This window comes from Motacilla alba, chromosome 12 (assembly GCF_015832195.1).
Source record: "Motacilla alba alba isolate MOTALB_02 chromosome 12, Motacilla_alba_V1.0_pri, whole genome shotgun sequence".
NCBI lineage: Eukaryota > Metazoa > Chordata > Aves > Passeriformes > Motacillidae > Motacilla > Motacilla alba.
Window position 1 is genome coordinate 1,480,233 of NC_052027.1, and position 18,039 is coordinate 1,498,271.

The 18,039-nt window shown below is 50.5% G+C and overlaps 1 protein-coding gene across 12 annotated transcripts in view; it reads right to left on the reverse strand.

Moving 5' to 3' along the window:
- ITPR1 (inositol 1,4,5-trisphosphate receptor type 1) overlaps positions 1-18,039 on the reverse strand; it is a 162,604-nt gene that overhangs the window by 64,153 nt on the left and 80,412 nt on the right. For 5 of the 12 annotated variants that reach the window (XM_038149705.1, XM_038149704.1, XM_038149713.1 and 2 more), the window contains 8 exons: positions 17,103-17,354; positions 16,444-16,569; positions 15,642-15,770; positions 12,654-12,774; positions 11,388-11,572; positions 11,043-11,191; positions 10,063-10,174; positions 6,640-6,669 (listed from right to left, as the gene is read on the reverse strand). In XM_038149705.1, coding sequence (XP_038005633.1) covers positions 6,640-6,669; positions 10,063-10,174; positions 11,043-11,191; positions 11,388-11,572; positions 12,654-12,774; positions 15,642-15,770; positions 16,444-16,569; positions 17,103-17,354 — 1,104 coding nt within the window. Of the gene's footprint in view, positions 1-6,639; positions 6,670-10,062; positions 10,175-11,042; positions 11,192-11,387; positions 11,573-12,653; positions 12,775-13,613; positions 13,641-15,641; positions 15,771-16,443; positions 16,570-17,102; positions 17,355-18,039 lie in introns of all 12 variants that reach the window. The other 7 variants (XM_038149707.1, XM_038149706.1, XM_038149703.1 and 4 more) reach the window with 2 other exon arrangements.

Consider the following 18,039-nt stretch of genomic DNA (forward strand, 5'->3'; position numbering starts at 1 on the left):
CACAGACTGGGGCTGCTCCAGAGAGTGGCTTCAGCAAAACAGGCTGGAAAACATCTCACATGGTAATTAATGTGAGGGAAATCATCTGATCAGAAAACTCACATTTGTGTGACCACACAAACATACCTTCAAAAACCTGGCCCTTTTCTCTCTGGCCTCACCAGACTTTGGAATTCTGACAAAATAATGGACAAACCAGCACAGTTCCAAGCACCAATCTCCTACACTTCAGGCTGCCCCAGTGTCCAAAGGACTGAGAGGTGACAAACCTCAGATTTCTGAACTGCTTACATTTTCCAAATCTCCACACAATTCCTTCAGGTCTCTCCAAACATCCTCTCTCCTGTCCTGGGAGGTGCCTGAGCTCATCACTGAGCACTCTGAGGAAGCTGAGCCAAACTCCATGGATTTGGCTCCGTGGACAGACCGTGGTGAGGAGTGGGATGCCCTGGGCTGTGCTGGAAGTCAGGTTCAATCACTGAGAGGTCCCTTCTGGTCCCAAAATCTGTGAATTCAGGAACTGACCCAACTCCATGCATATGGCATCTCATTACTGGGTGGCATGGGGAGACATTTGGCAGAGAAGAGGAAATAAAAAGGGAAAACACAACTGCAGAGTCAGCCAAATTGCACATTAAGCTTTTCATAGCCAGGTTGTACATCCAGATGCGAGGAACTAGAGTGAAGACCTCAGATAAATGTTATTCTGAAGCCTCTGCCTCAGCTCCTGCACTGCCATCTCCAGTAGGAGCTGGAATTCCAGTGGGAATGGCTGTTCAGACTGAATCCTGCAAGTCCCTTTCCACTTTTTCCTCCCTTCTCTGCACGTCTCTGCTCTTCCCTTGGAAATACCATCAGCTCTTCCTTGAAAGGCACACAGCAAAAGCATCACCTTGTCTGATCCGTGGCAACAGACTAGAGCACAAATTATGCTGCTGTCCTTCATAACTCTTTAAAAATACCACAAAACTGTGCAGCTCCCTTGCCAAGTCCCCTTTGTAAAGCCAACACTGTTACCTTGTGGAGCTGAGGAGAAATTTGGATAGGAAATTTCTAGCCCCTGCAGATGATCTGTAGGTGTTTGTCAAACAAGCATTTGACTTGTTATGGAGAAGTTTCAGGGCAGAGGGGAATAACTGGGACCCAGGAGCACTGAACTGCTTTGACAAACTTCCCACGTTGCATTTTCAGGGATGGAGGATCTCAGCCCTGCCTAAATCAGGCAGCAGCAGGAGATGTGGGGCAGCGCCTTGTTCTGGCACAGGTCCCCCAGAAGGCACGTGGGATTTTGGGGGCAGGCACAGCCCCCAGCTCCCAGCCTGTCACACACCCAGGGCAGGGACACAGCTGAACATCCTCCCTCGTCTCAGGGAACGTGCAGAGATTTGTGCACTGCCAGGCGAGGAGGTGGCAGATCTGCCACAAGGGCTGCCAGTGCCTGCACTCCAAGGTCACCAAGATGTACCTAGAGGAATGCCTTCCCTCATTTTCCAGAGTTTTTCAGTGGAGAAATCATGTTTTAACTTGGGCTGGGACTTTCCAGGAGCTGGACACCTCAGTGTCTGCCCTTCAGCAGGAGTGCAAGCACTTCCTCCTCTTTAAATCCTCTGTCTTGCAGGACTTCTACTGAATACACTGAGAACTACCTTCACAACACATTTTACAGCACCAGTTTTAATTAGCAGTAAGACGGAATAACTACTATTTTTTTGGTGACAAGTAACTGTAAGAAATGTTCCAGTCTCCTTTTCCAAGGAGCTCACCAATCCCAGTCTGTGTTAAAAAAAAAAAAAAAAAAGAAAAAGCCCTGTCCAAAGATCGCAGGATTTCTCAAGGGGAAAAAAAAATATAAGGCAGCCCACAAAAATTTATGAGTGCCTGCATTTCCTCTGCTTGAGACATAACAAGTGAAGCACTGTCTAAGTGCAAAATACACAAGAGAAATGACTGCAGAGTAAGATCTCTACAAGGAAAATAATTCCCAAGTGCAGCTTTGCAGCTCTGAAGAGGTTAATATATTTCCTAACTCCAATCAAAATGCATAAACCAGCATATATTTTGCAGCTTAGCCATTGGAATTTTAGTTTATTATAGATAAAGAGCAGGGAAAAGGTTAATTCAGGCAACCCCTCTGAACCAGGATTTTCAGTTCCCTTTCCACCTACTTGAAACCTCAAGACTAATGCAAAGAGGCGAAAAAACCCCAAACCTAAACTGTACTGAGTGAGTCTGCAAGAGCATTTCACTGGATAGAGCTGCCTGTAGATGTATCAGCTGCATAAAGAAGTGTCACTACTGAAAAAACAGATAAAACACCAACACAACCCTAACAAATAACCAAATAACTACAAGGGAAACTCCGTGCCGGATTTGCTTGGGTTGCTGCTGGCCCATACCCCAGAAACAGCAGAACACCCCCATTTCACCCTGGAAAATGAAACAGAGCTGCAGTGGAAGTGGGGTCAGGCTGGGGGGAAGCAGAGCACCCCCATTTCACCCTGGAAAATGAAACAGAGCTGCAGTGGAGTGGGGTCAGGCTGGGGGGAAGCAGAACACCCCGATTTTACCCGGGAAATTGGAATAGAGCTGCAGGGGAGTGGGGTCAGGCCAGGAAGTAGTAGAGCACCCCCATTTCAGTGTGGAAATGGAAACAGATGCAGTGGAGTGGGGTCAGGCCAGGGAGCAGCAGAGCACCCCGATTTTACCCTGGAAATTGGAACAGAACTGCAGGGGAGAGGGGTCAGGCTGGGGGGAAGCAGAGCACCCCCATTTCAGTGTGGAAATTGGAACAGAGCTACAGGGGAGCGGCGTCAGGCCAGGGAGCAGCAGAGCACCCCCGACTGCAGTGTGGAAATTGGAATAGAGCTGCAGGGGAGTGGGGTCAGGCTGGGGAGCAGCAGAGCACCCCCGACTGCAGTGTGGAAATTGGAACAGAGCTGCAGGGGCGTGGGGTCAGGCTGGGGAGAAGCAGAGCACCCCGATTTTACCCTGGAAATTGGAGCAGAGCTGCAGGGGAGCGGGGTCAGGCCGGGGAGCAGCAGCCCAGCCCCAGCCCCAGCCCGGCGCTACCGGCACAGGCCGCGGGCCAGCCGCGGGGCCTGTAAACATCCCCAGCGCCTTTATTGGCAATTACTGCTGAAGGTCACACATCAGCAGCGGGCCTAAATTCCAGGAAAAAAAGCTCTTCTTATGTAACTGCTGCCTGAATGTTGGCAGGTGCCCAGCGGAACAGCTCACTGCAATGTGGCTGGGAGGGGAAAAAGGAATATAAAAAAAAAAAAGGCAGCAAAGTAGGCCATCTCACAGCGCGATCGGCATCCTGCGCGTGCCACCTGCAGGTCAGCACCAACGGGGCCCTGCCTGGCAGGCCATCAAAGATTCATGGCTCCTCCAGGACGAGCGTGTTTTAGTACCCAGGACTCGCACCGCAGGTGGAAACTGGGCCACGGTGTCCCCAAACGGCAGCCCCGGCCGGGGAGGATGGACAGGAACCTTTCCCAGTGCCCCGCAGGGAGGGAGCCACGCCGGGCTGGGCTGGAGCACAGGGAGCCCACGGTGCAGCTCAGCATGCAACACCAGGAAATCTGCATTTGCATCACGCCTGCACTTCTCAGCGGGCTGAGGATTGCATTAACAGCACATTAAGCTGCTGTGTCTAATTACAAGCAGGGTTTAGCTCTTGCTGTTGTGTGAAGATTCACACTTGGTGGAAGAATTCACCTTGGCCTGCAGCTCTTCCCTGAGACAGCAGCACAGGCTCCATCAGGAACAGGATTAGAGCAGCTCCAGCCCAGGAAGGAGGCCACCAACAGAGACTCAGCCCAAGGGCTTCTAAGGACAATGCCCTGCCTTGGGGTTTTGGCTTTATCACCTGAGACACCTGCACAGAGCCCATGTCAAACACACCCTGCTGAGCCCTTCAGCTCCTGCTCCCACCCCATGCTCCAGGAGGGGCAAAGAGCAGCCACAGAACAACCCAAAGGCCAACTCTGAGCTCACAACTCCCCCAAACCAGGAGAGAACCAACACAACCGTGGTGCCAGTGTGGTGGGACACAGCTCCTCATGGTTTGGGTTTTCTATCAATGATCCACAGCTCCTCCCTGTCCCTCCTTTCCTGCACAAAGGGAATTACACATAAACCCTCAATAAAAGTGTGAGTTAGGACAACAGCATGACCTCTGCTGTTCCCTTCCACTCCACTTCTCCAGCACCCAAAGCCCCTAGCTCAGCCCAAAGTTCTCCGCGGCTGGTGCCAACCCCACACTCAGGGGATTTCCTACCACTGGGTGAATTCCAGCATTATTCACCCACTTCCAAAGGACACTCCCTTCTTCACTCACAAAAACGTTAAAGAGGGTCTGTCATGACTTTCTGTCACAACTTTCACTAACAAACACAGATCTCCTGTTGGTTTTTATATCCTTTGTTTTTGGGACCCACTGCTCACTGGGACTGCCTTGCAGGACACAACCAAGATACCTCAACTTAGATAAAAAACCACCATGAAATCAAGCCATCAACAGTGACTTCAGTAACTGGAGTATCCCCTGAGGGAACAAGGAGCATTTCAGCTGATCAGAACAATTAAAGTGTGCATAGTTTTGACAGAAAAGCAAGTTAATAATTTTACTAATAACGCAGAGTTTTGTATTCTTTGCTCTAAAGGTTTACAGTTTTCAGGGCTGAAAAGGGGGGAGAAAATGAAACCAGAACACCCCAGGATTTCTGAGACTTGCCAGTGGTTCCAGCTCCATCTGAATCCCTTCCCCGACGCAGCCAGTGCTCAGAGCTGATGGTTATACACACACCTGCTCCTTCCATGCACTTGCTCCATTAAGGAGCAATAAAATTCCTCCTTTGCAGCCTCCAGACCGAATCCTAAATTGCTCTGCACACTCTGGCTGATTTACTGCAGGCAAAGACAGCACATCACAGCCAGAAACCAAAGGGGAAAGAGTTTCACATTATGACTTAATTTGCAATTAAACAATTCAACTTTCTCTCTGAAGTTTCTCCAAGCTAAAATTATACATATACACACGTGCTATTCTGGGAAGCTGCAGCAGCACATCATCTAAAGGACCTGGCCTGGTGGAAACACTTCTGTGCTACAGGTTAACTTCTGGAAACCAGAGCAGGCTGCTGGGGTGTATGCCCCAGGTTAAAAGAGGGAGAAACAAGGTTTATTAAGGAAAAAAAAAAAAAAAAGAGAAACAGACAGCAGAGCACCTCTGTAATGCCAGAAGTGTGTGTGGAGCTTGGGGACACACCTGAGATCTCATCCCAGCACAGCTCAGGGGTGATGGCACGGCAGTTAATGAACTTGTGCAACAAGAAATTTGTCCTTCAGGTCAAAATCATACTCTGGGCCAAAACCAGTGATGGGAAATCAGTTTCTTAGGGAAGGGACCTTCAGCTCCAGCCCTAAAAGCCCCCCTGAATGGAAAACACCCTCCAGGCCAGCTCTGTATTGTGCACAGTATTTGTCCACTTTAGTGACTAACAGTGTGGCCTTCAAATCCATTTCACCAGGCATGGTCCCCAAATATTTCATTTTCAGAATGAAGTTTACCCAGTGAATTCAGGTGGTTAACATCAGAATCAACAAGTCACACCGTAAATTGCTTTCTGTAGATTTCATGACCTACTCCACTAAATAAAGGTCAGAAATGCTTTAGACATTTTAAGTGGTTCAGCTTGGTTCCAAATAAAAGGCTGGCTTGGGAGAGAACACAGGAAACAAAGCACTGAGAGGAAAATATTTCTTTTTTCCGTGGTATTTCAGTAAAATAAGGTGCCAGTCAATCACTTTCTCAGTATTATACATTTATGCAAATTCCACACCCACACCAGGGTTTTTTTGAGCTGATGAGGAAGTTGCACAGCAGAGGCAGCTCAGCTCCCTCCGCCCTGTGCTGCTGCCCCGACCAGACACCAGGCTTGTCAGAGTCCTTGGAAAGCTCCACGTCAGCTAAACTCCAAGTTTTCCCTCAAAGAGGGCTTTTCACCCAGAAACAGCTTCCCAAATCACCAATTCCTCAGGGTTACACACCACCCATCCCGTGGCCTCCCACCAAACCCCACTGGGGCACAGCGAGGGCACTGCACTGCTCTCAGGAGCTGCAGGGCTGTCACTTTCCCTCTTGGGAAAAGCAGCAGCACAATTTCTGCACAAGGAGCTGCCCCTCTCCAGTCCCACCAGTCCCACCTGCACCCACCTTCCCCCAGCTCCTGCATGGGCACTGTTAAAGCTCACCATTTAGCTTTCCAAGTAAGAAGAAATAAGCCCTTCACATATGACACAGGAATGGTGGCCAGGTGCTAAATGCTGACTGCTTAGAGCAGGTCACCCTCCAATCTGATCCTAAACTTCACAGGATCTACCATGGCACCAACTGAGAGCAGACTCCAAAAATGATAACTCCATCTGGATTAATACTCCAAGAAATGACACATGGAATTAGTTATGGTAACTATTCCCAGGAGAGACACACAGCAGACTGAAAACTCCACTAATTCACTGACACAGGCACACAGATCAGAACGCTCAGGGCTGCAGAGACAGGACAGATCACAGGGCTACTGGTAAAACAAACACCATAGAAACAACACTGGAGAGAAGAAATAAAATTAAAACCTCAGCATTATCCAATTCAATGGTAATCTGCTGGGAAAGAAAGAAGGGGAAGAATTGAAAGCAAGTATTAGTAAGAGAAAAGAAACATAAATTTCATGTAAGGATCTTATAAATCATTTAACACTTTAGTGCTGCAATCCAACATTATTTTTGCAGTCAGCATGAGGAACATCTGCCAGCGCCGGGTTAGGGAACAGACACTGCTGGGAGTGCTGTGCCAGGCAGCTTGGGAGGCAGGATGTACCCTGGCTTTGTTCCTGTGCCAGGGACAAACCACGTGGGCTGGCTGACCCAGAGCCAAGGACTTCACCCTTGGGCACGGGAGTGTCACGAGCCCTGAGCAGCAGCAGCAGCAGCTCAGGGGCTACATTTCCACTCTGGGAGGGAAAATGGAGCTTCCCAAAGCGAGTCCTGCAGAGCTGAGGCGAGTCAGCTGCTAGGCACCCGGAGAGACGTGCATGAATGACATGTTTCAGCACAGTGAAAAACTTGGGTCTAGCCTACACTGTCAATGTAGTGCAGTTTTGTGCCTATTAAATACTCCACAGTATGCTCCCCGTCACTGAGCCATCCTGAGCGCGTGCCAAGCGAGGAGTCTTCAGCAATATGGAAAAATTTGAGCCTTCCCACAGGCTTCTGTGCATCTGTGCTCTGCCCACGGGTTCTGCTCGCTGCTGAGGAGCCCCAGCTGTGGGACCAGAGCTCTGGGTGACAGGAGCACACCCCGTGTCCCCCCGCACTGCCCACCCTCCTCAGGGACACGGGCCGGCAGGGTGAGGCGATCTGTGGGCTGGGAGAGGCACAGCAGAGGAGGAGCCCATCCTTATGTAAGTCAGGTTGCTCCAGAGAGCACCACGTGGGGCTGAGCAGGACCACAGGCACTGCCAGGGCCTCCCCAGAGCTCTGGGGCTGGACACGGGTGTGGAGGGACAGCTGAGAGCCCTGGCACAGGGACAGGGCAGGGACTGCCAGGGGTTTGAAGGGGTTCTCAGGAAGGAATCCTTCCCTGTCAAGGTGGGGAGGCCCTGGCACAGGCTGCCCAGGAGAGAAGGGATGGCTGCCCCATCCCTGGAAGGGTTCAAGGCCAGGCTGGGCTATGGAAGGTGTCCCTGGCCAAGGCAGGGAGGGAACTGGGTCATCTTTAAAGTCCTTCCAAGGCAAGCCTTCCCATGGCTCTGTGGTTGTGAGGTCAGTGAGGCTCCCAAGGGTGAGCTCTGCACCTCGATGGATGGAACCACCACTAGGCAGGGACTGCAGGATTTACAGCAGGGTTTTTACAATATAAGAGGGGTTTTTCCTTCTCTTTTTTTTTGTTACACTACAGGATGATTTTAAAAACAAAAGGTGCTGCCTTTTAGGTGGTGACTAAATTCAGTTCTCTGAGTCACAAGGGAGAATAAACCTGACTGCAGTGCTCCCAGCCAGACAGTAAAAGCTGTTCTACTACTACTGACAGTCTATCTGTGAGCAATCAGCTGCTTCTTCCGACTCAGAAATCACTTCACAGGCATATCCTGACTCCTTATGTAACTGAGCCACTGCTTCAGAAATCAATGCTTCTGCCACACTTTGAAGATTTTTTAGCAGCTTGTGGGGTTCTCCATGGTCTGAAAGGTGCAAGGTATGTTAACTGCAGCTTCTCAAAATACTGCTTCATCCAAGTTAGCTGAATGAAGGGGAAGAAACTCTAGAAATTCATTTCCATTTTGGAAGATCTCTCAGTGGCAAATTACACTTAAGAAAAACTCTCAAAGCTCTGATTTGGGTTTCACTGGTGTCTAGTACACACAGTATGCATCACACACTGCTTTTATTACTTAAGATGACCTTGACAGGGGCTCCTGGCTGTTTTGACAGGAGAGGACACACTGATCTGCTAGAGAAGTGTAAGATGTGATCTGTGGTTACACTGAGTCTGTTACAGCCCCAGTGCTGAACATCAGGAAATACCAGCACCCATTAGAGGATCACCAGTCCCACTCCCTTCCCAGGAGCCTGGGCTCAGCCAGCCCCTTCCAGCTGGGATGTCTCAGAGGGGGGACCTTGAGGAGAGGACAGAAGGTGACACCCCAGCACAGGATTCAGCCACTTGGGCAGAGGACAGTGTGCCCCAAGCTGCCACCTGCAGCTGTGCCCTCCCACAGGGATGTGCTGCTTTCCTGCAGCTGGCCAGGGAATTCCCTCAAGCCCATGAATTCACTCCAAACCCCTGCTGCTGCACAGGAGACAGTCCCCAGGCAGGAGCAGAGCAGCAGCTGGAGCTGGGCTGGGCTGGCAGCCCTGGGAAGAGCCTTCCTGGCAGGGCAGGGAGCACAGCCCTGGCCATCCCTACCCTGAGGGCATTTTCCTGGGAGTCTCCTCTCCCTGGCACTGCCTGTGCAGCCTGGGTGTGCTGGGAGCAGCCCACACGTGCACACCCATGTGTGCCAGGCTGCCACTGCTCCCTCCCCTGAGCCCTGGCACCACGTCCTGCTCCTGCCTCCTGCTGACATCCCCAGCCGGCCAGGATGCTGCAGGTTCCTCTGCCTGTGGAGCATCTCCCTCCCTGGCAGCTGCTACAAACCATTCCTGCTGTTCTCCAACTCTGAGCTCTGAAATTTTTGCCCTTTCTGCTGTGAACTGAGCATGAGCAACAGCTCCAAACCCATCTGTGGGGGAGAACTGGACTGAGACACCATCTGCTCCTGGGCACTGCCTCCCGGTGGCAGAGAGAGCCCTGCCACATCACAGCCTCCCCCAGTCCTCACTCCCAGCTGCTCCCCAACTCCTCACTGCAGGCTGTGTTCCTCTGCACCCACTGGGTGGCACGGGAAGAAGCTCAGCTGATCAGAATTCCAGGAGAATCTCCAAATCCCAGTCTCAGCTGGCTGCAACCACCTCTAGGAACACAAACGTATGGGAGCATACACTGTCCTGATGGAAATAAAGAACAGGTCTGTACCTACAGAAAAATGTTCCTCTCAACCAGTCAAGAGTTGTATGTAGGAAAGGGAAAGAAGAAACACGGGTGGGTGTACAGAGAGTTTCCACCTATAAACCACAACAAGATTACTCAGTTGTACACAAATTCAAATGAACTAGAAAACACCCTCTGGTTGCAAGGTTACATGACCTGAAGAGTCACCTAGACCTGGGAAGCAGATAAAGATGTTATAGCCTTCAGAAAAAGGTAACAAATTTGATATTTTAGAGCGCCAGCAACTGCAGGGATTAGACTTAAACTTGCCAGTCTCAAGAAGAAAAGCAGCAGAAACAAGCTTAACTTCAAATATGATTTGAAAGGTATTAGTTGACTAAAAATGTTTTGTCCCTGCTCCAGCCTAGAAGTGCTTACACATACAAAACAGCTTTAAAAAAGCAGGAGTTTTATTTTCCTTTACTGAATAAAGCCAGTGTTTAACAGAAGGATGGGCTGTACCTTACCTTTTCTCCATAGCCTCTATCTTTGGTCATCATTTCCCTGAGCGTCTGTAATACCTTAATACACAGTTTCTCCTCATTCTCCTCCAGCAGCTGCTTTGTGTGCTTAATTAACCTGAAAAAAAGCCATCAATCAGGTTAGTGCAAATATTCTAAAAATGGGGCAAGATATATGTGCTTATCTTTACTGGTTTATGCTGCAAACAAGGTTTATCACCACACTGTTACACAACCACTTTGGAGCCTTCTCTCCAGAGCAACACCTGACAGCTACCAGGGGAAGAAGCTGTGGGCAGGAAAAGAGACAAAAAACCCCTCTGGCTGCAGGCAGCAAGGAATCAGTGGGATCCACGACCTGGTGGAACTCCAGAACAACCAGTTAACAGTAAGAAATCTATTCCACTTGCTTGAAAAACAGACTGAGAGCCCTGGAGGGTGCAATCCCAAATCCATCCCACCCAGCACTTGGGCACTCAGTGCCCAGCTTCCACAAGCTCTGCACAGAGCCCACCCCTCCAGGAGGTGAGGGGAAAGGCTGGATCTGCTCTCAATTGCCTTCTAAATGACCTTGTAATCTCCCTTTTCCTTCCCTCTAGCTGTGGTGATGCCCATGACAACAACTGACCCTGATGTATTCACCTAGCACCTCGGGAACATTCCTGGGGTGAAGGCAGGTATCAAAAACTGGATCAGCTCAAATTTAACTCATTTATACAACTGCTCAGCACATTTGCATCCTGCAGCAAACAGACATTTTTAAGCATTAGGTGGGAGAACATATCAACCAGTCTTTCCCCATTCCCACAAGCAGTTCTTCTTCCCCACCAAGGACAAATTACCTTGACCATGCCACAAAATACTGATTTTTACAGGTATTTCAGAGGATATCGAGCATTTACCAAGCTGGGCAAGAGGGCTCCATTCCACAGGGCACAGGAAGACTGGGAAAAACCAAAACAAGCCAGACCTCTAAGACAACTTACTTGCAAATGAAACCTCCGCTTTCACACTTCCTCCTGGCATCCGTGTTCTCTGGGAAGAGCAGCTCAGGCCTGTGGAGCACATCCACCAGCACTGACAGCTCTGCCTGGACCAGAGGGCGCAGGCGATCCTCCAAGGCCGACACGATGTCCTGGGGAACAACCAGAGCAGGTTCAGACAAACACTACCAACACACGTTAGAGCTGAATTCATTCCACTAACGCTGGATGAGGGGCAGGACAATTAGGTCTGTCCTGCCCGAACAAATTAAAAGCCCTCAGGGTTTGGTCAGGTGAGATTTTCAGTTTTGCTGTGGCCCTGCAGGGGGAAGGGGGCTGTGCAGTCACCTGCAGCCTCTCGATGATGTTCCTGTAGTCCCTGGAGGCGGCGAGCACCGAGTCCCTGCGCGCGGCGTTGCGCGCCGTCATGCGCCAGTTCATGGCCGTCTTCTGCACGATGTTGTGGGATTTCAGGAACAGGTTGTTCACCTGGCTGTCCAAGTCCACGGGAATGGCAATCGCTCTGCTTTTGGCTGCAACAAGGAAGAGCACTGAGACCCTGAGCCCGTGAACCAACACAGAAACAGGACCAAGGTCTAGGCAGTCCCTTCCTTCTACAAACTGCCCTTCCCAGGCCGAGAGGAAACAGCCTCAAGTTGCACCAGGGAAGGTTTAGATTAGACACTAGGAAATTAGGACATGAGGACTTCTTTTTCCACAGAAAGGTTGTAAAGCATTAGAAAGGGCACCCAGAGAAGTGGTAAAAAACCATTTGTACGTGGCACTAAAGTTCATGTTTTACTGGTGACACAGTGGTGGCGCTGGGCTGGCAGCTGGACTTGACCACCTTAAGAGATCTTTTCCAACCTCAACCATTCCCTGACTCTCTGAGTGCATTTTAAACAGGGCAGGTCAGGCCTGGGCAGGATTATGTTTAGAGGCTTCCACACCTCAGAGCTGCTACTGTTGTTTGAGGTGTGGGAGTAGGAATCCATCCCTAAACACACACCCCCAACAGCTCGTGCTGGCACACGTGGACACACAGCAGCAGAACCTGACCCCAAATCCAGTACACGCTGCTCTTGTGGACACTGAAAGTGGAGCAAATGTTATAGGCAGGAGTGGTACTTCCAGCTGCACCAGGGAAGGGCCAGGCTGGACAGCAGGAGCAATTTCTCCATGGAAAGGGTGGTCAGGCTTTGGAACTGCCCAGGGAGGTTTGGAATGCCATCCCTGGAGGTGTCCAAAGAAAGGCTGGAGGTGGCACCGAGTGCTCGGGGCTGGGGACAAGGTGGGCATTGGCACAGCTGGGACTCGATGATCCTGGAGGGCTTTCCCAACCTCAGCAATTCCATGAAAACCATCTCCCTGCTGCAGATCAACAGGACTGCAGGGAGTTCTGAGGTTAGACAGAGGAAAGCACTTCAGGTGACAGTGACAACACCCACTGCTCAACCACAACGATCGATCAGCAGAAGCCTGGACCATGAGATATCCCAGGTGGCACCTGCAGGACACAAGCCACACTGTCCCTGTGGCAGGACGACACACCAGCAGCCAGCCCGGATGGCTGCAGTCCTGGAGCAGGCAGCTCTGCTCAGCCCCGCTCCTTACCTACGTCAGAGAGCACCCGGATGCAGCTCTCCACAGAGGCCTTCTGGCTGGGCATGAGCCAGGTGCAGTGGTACACCCTGAACACCCCCTGCAGCAGCTGCACGAACACGGGCTGCCGGGTCTGCAAGGCAAGCACAGCACAGTCACAGCCCTCACCCCGAGCAGTCACCGCTCCCAGCCCAGCTGGCGCTCTCCAGTCCCTTCCAGCTGGTCTGCAGCACTCGTTGGGCAACTCCCCGCGGTGGCAGGGTATCTGCCACGGGATCAGCAGCTGGATGGGAAGGGTGGGAACCAGTGCTGGAAGGGAAAATGAAACAGGAGCTTCTGCAGCAGAAAGCCCTGGTAATTGAGGCCTGACTAAGCAAAGGAAGTGAGCAGTCACCTTCATCTGTTTTATCAGAGCTATCAGCAGCCCTGGCACACAGATCCCTCTTTTAGTGTTGACCAGCAGCTGACTCAAGAGGCCACAGGTAAATGGGGCTTGGCTGTGTGACAGCAGAGCTCCAGAGTTGGAAACTCATCATTGCAAGCATTAGCTGGTATCCAATTCACTGAGAAAGCAGCCGTGTGTTATTTGGAACACGGGCAGTGGCTAGTGGCAAACACTGCAGCTGCTACAGGATCAGCCAAAATCAAGGTGTGGTTTTCACCCCTGAATTTCACAAGGTGATCTTCCACTACAGACAGGTGAGCTGTTCCAACACACCCAAGCCCATGAGCTCTGTTCCTTCACCTCTGCAGCTGCCCAACAATCCTGACCAAAACTCCATTTGGTTTTGTACAGTGATTACTTAGTGGAACAACATTTTACAACCTGTAGGAAAGAGCATTTTAAGAATTTCAATCTGAGAGGGAACACCCTGTGTCCCTGTCCCCACTAGCTATGGAATGCTTCTATCAGCTACAGGAACTACACCACAGTGCAAACACCACAGGACTTAGGAACCAGGGAAAAAATACCTCATTTATTCTGGCCAACAGTAAAGCCTGTTTGCAAGAAAAAAGGGGAGTTAGAGTAAAAAGCCAAATCTATTAGCTAATTAAATCTATTAGATCAAGTAAATAAAACACCATTACAAAACAAACAAGAGGAGAACCAAAATTCAAGCCCCCAGAATTGCCAAGAGGCAAATACCCATTATCCTTTCTGGAAGTAAGCCAAACACCAAAAACCATGGCAAACAACAGCATTCGCACAGGGCCCTGAAAATACCTGCATGTTTGGATTTAAACCACCCACATATTCCTTCCAGTTCATGCCTAAAGACTTTTTTGGTCTTAAAAACCCTTGAAGATGTTTCATTTGCCTAAACAAGGTCAATAAATCAAATAGGAAATTTACTCCATGCCCCTGCTGTCTCCAGCTGCACTTGGGAAGGGAAACCTTGGGCAGCAGCAACTCTGGAGGCCAACAGGCTGAACAATGTTTGTTGAAGAGAAGCTGCGGGCAGCCGTCCTTTGCCAAGAGATTTGTGTTCTCCTAATTTTATGTGATTTGAACCACATGATGGATGGACAAGGTGTTCCCTGAACTAGCAAGGCTGACTCAGGGCAGGAAGAATTTCAGTGAAACAAGCCCTGACATGAAGGAGCAGGAGGCAAGAGGAGGCTGGCTGGGATGGGAAGGTGCAGCAGGAAGGGCAGGGAGGGACTGAACCCAGAGCAGAGTGGCCACATCCCTTGCCTACAGAGACCAGCCCACCTGCAGCACCTCAGAGGGGAGGAAATCCCACCTGGAGCAGGGATGGACACCAGGCAGGTGGGACAACAGGCTGTGCTCCTCAGGGGGGAGAATCCCTGCATACAGGCAAGAGTATTGACAGGCAGGAAAAGGGAGAGAAACCACTTCTAACTTGGAGATGGGGAGGAAAGATGAATCTAGGACAAGGCAGATCTATCAACTGAGATGGGAAAAGAGGTGAACCAAGTGACTTCATCTTGCTAGACAGAGGGGGAGATTGAGAAACTAAAGAAAAACTGCTGATATAACATTAACAGATGGCTAAAATAGGATGGCAAGATGTGTATTCAAATGCTGCATCTCAGAGATGACGAGTGAGCAGGGCAGCTCAGGTACCTGGCACAGAGGAAGGGCAGAGCCCAGGACAGGGCCACAGTCTCCACTTCTCACTTTGATGAGCACAGAGGTGATGGGCAGCAACCAAAGCCACCTGAGAAGCAAATCAGCTGCTGCACTGCTCACTCAAGTGAGGTCAGAGATGTGGCAGGGGTAGGACTGGATGAGCTTTGAGACCTGCAGATTGCACTGCAAACACCTGCCCTTGGCACTACCAGGCTGCATCAAGTTTCAACAACTGCCCCTCTCAGCCTCCTGCCAGAGCTGCCAGACACCTGACCACTCCACACACACCCTCCCAGAAAGTTATTTATGCACAAAGAACAGTGTTATCTCTGACTCTGCTGCACCAATCTCTGCCTTCTCCCCTTCACAAGTGTTCCAAGCTCATCCTTCACATTTCCCCAACTTCTGAACTAGGCAAAAATCTACTTGGTGAGACACATGAGAGCTTCTGGATTCTTGTTCTGAATAATTTTTTTTAAAGGGAAATTGGAATCTTTCTGTAAAATATGCAGTCCTTAACCAATCACCCTTGCTCCCTCTGTGGTATCTGTGGCAGGGGGTTGGCTGAGACGGGCTTTAAGGCCCCTTCCAACACAAACCATTCTGGGATTCAATGGCACACAAGAACTCTCAACACAGGACCTTGGTGGTAGCCCAGAGTTGAATGCACTGATGAATTAGTGTGACACGTGGGCTTTTCTAGAAGAACATTTGTACTGGGACCTACGTATTTTTCCATTTCTACAGCAAGAAGACCAGTCTGGTCACCAAGAACAGCGACTTTTTGCTCCCCAGTTACACCACCACTGCTCCCCTGCGTTTCCTTTGCGCTGTAAATGGCACCACAGTGGAATGCACACGAGTGCCCTGGCAGCGCTCTCCCTGCTGTGTCTGCATTTCCCCACCTGCAGGGTGGTGCTCTGGTCGGAGAAGGGGGAGCTGAAGAAGGTGGTGACGATGCTCATGACGATCTCGGTCACGTACTTCTCCAGGATGGAGTCGGCGTGCTTCCTGTCGCTGGTGTTGTTGCAGGCCTGCAGCACAAACCAGAGCAGGGTCAGGGGCAGCTCACCAGGGCAGCTGAGACTGGAGTTCCTCATCTCACAGTGTCCTGGTCCCAGTTCAGTGACACTGGGGCATCTCCAGCCCACGCCAGAGCAGAGCCAGAGCTGTTCCTGGTTTGGTGTGCTGGCCCAGAGCATGCCTGGGGGAGGGAACAAACCACAGTGTCTTGGAGGAAGGCAAGAGCAGGATGGGGAGGACTGAGGTGTCATGCTTTCGTATGGGGAAATACTTGGAATCCCAGGCAAAAAGCCATATGGCCAAATAAACACCAAGGCTGGAAAACAATCTGTCCTGACCTGCCAAAAAGCACTGAGCGCTGCTCAGGAAGGAGCTCAGTGATGCTGGCCAGAATAAGCAGGCCAGGTGGCAGCACAGAAAAGGCACTGGACAAATGAGCAGGGTGTGGAGCTTCACCGAGCTTTGGTTTGGGCTTGGATTTTTTCTTTTAAAAAGGAAAATGTGAATGTGTTCCATGGAATATGACTAATGAAATCCACAGGCACAAGGAAGAGGAGGCACATATTTGCAGGAACAGAGTATTCAGGGTATTATTGTCTTGATGCACTGGGATGTCTTATCCTTACTGCTCTGGAATAAAGAGGTTTTTAAGCTGAATTCAGTTCCTTGGTGCAGAGACATTACCCGACAGATGTCCACCAGGAAGTTCTCAAACAGCTTCCACATGTGGTTACTGGTGTAAATCTCCTTCATTTCTACTTCTGTGTCCACATAGCAGTGATTCAAGAAGTTGATGTACGCTATTTTGACCTAAAAGTAGAGAAAATAATTCATAAAGAATAAGAACCTGAATGGTGGTATGAATGAATATAATGTCACATTAAAAGTGCTACATAAATCATTTGGAATTCTACTTCTTCCTTTCACTTTAAACACAGTTGAAATTTAATGCCATGAATAGCAAGACACCATCCAATACAAAACCACCAGGATTACTGCAGACAAAATGTCAGCATAATAATAATTTCCAGTTCTGCAGGACCATCTGTTCAAGGTTAGCCGCACATCCATAAACCTCTCTGCCTCAGGAACCCTATAAAATAACCAAGTACAGCATCACATTCCCACTTCCAGGATAAGGAGGAAGTATAAAAGGATTTAATTTGACTATTCAGGTTGGCTGGGGGTGCCAACAGCAGCAGCAGGGAAGGACTCCAGCTCCCAGCTCGCTGCCCACCTGCACCAACCCCCTTGCCAGGTCAGACCCAGCAGTATCAACTCTCTCTCACCCAAACCCAGCACATTTCTAACACAAGCAGCCCAGCTCTCCTGCAAGCCCTCACCTCAGGTATGCAATCCTCGTGGGTCACCACCCTGACAATGTCATCCAGAGGGAGGAGGGAGTTGCATTTGATTTCTGTGTAGACGTTTTTGCCCTCTGTGCACACAGCCAGCAGCTCCACCAGGTGGATGTGGTACATCAGGGGGCTGTTCTCATCCATCCGGTCCCTCTCCGACCTCATCATCTGCACCAGGGTCTGGAAGGAGGCTCTGTCGTTGTAGAACACCAGCACATCTTCCCCTGCATTCACCAGCTGTGGGCCAAGGAGAACATTCCAGCAGCAGAGCCAAGGCTGGGATCCCCTCACAGCATCCCCCTCGTGGGGGCTGTCCCACTGCTGCTCCCCAGCCCCTCAGGGACACAGGGCTCCAGGAGGACATTCCCATTTAACTGACCCCTTCTGAACCACTGAGGAAATTCAAAGCCAGTCCAGCTGCCTGCTAGCCAGAAGCTTTGCCAAGAAGTTAAGTTTGTGACTTTCCACTGTGCCTCTCCATGTCACCCCAGGTGACTCCCCAAGGCAGCTGTGGACAGCCCTGTGCTGCTGGAGAGCTGCACAGGCATGGGAGGACTGCAGGGCTCACTCCTTCCACCCCTCCCAACAAACACCAGCCACTTTCCATGGCCAGGGAGTGACACGTCAAGTCACACACTGAAGATTTCCATCAGCTTCACATTTGACACCTGGCTGGCCATGATTTCAGAGCAGCTCAGATCTCCTGGAACTCCAGGAAGGGAAGGAGATGGAGCAGACTGAGCCCTGGTCCACTGCTGAGCACACAGCTGGAGGGATCCAGGGCTGTTCTCCCACAGGGTTTGGGAAAAACAGCAAGATAAAATGTAGAAAAAAGCCCCAGGGCAGCTGCTGACCTTAGAGGAGCCCCTTGCTGAGCATCTCACACTCAACTAAGTGTTGAAAAGCTCATGGAGCTGGTTTT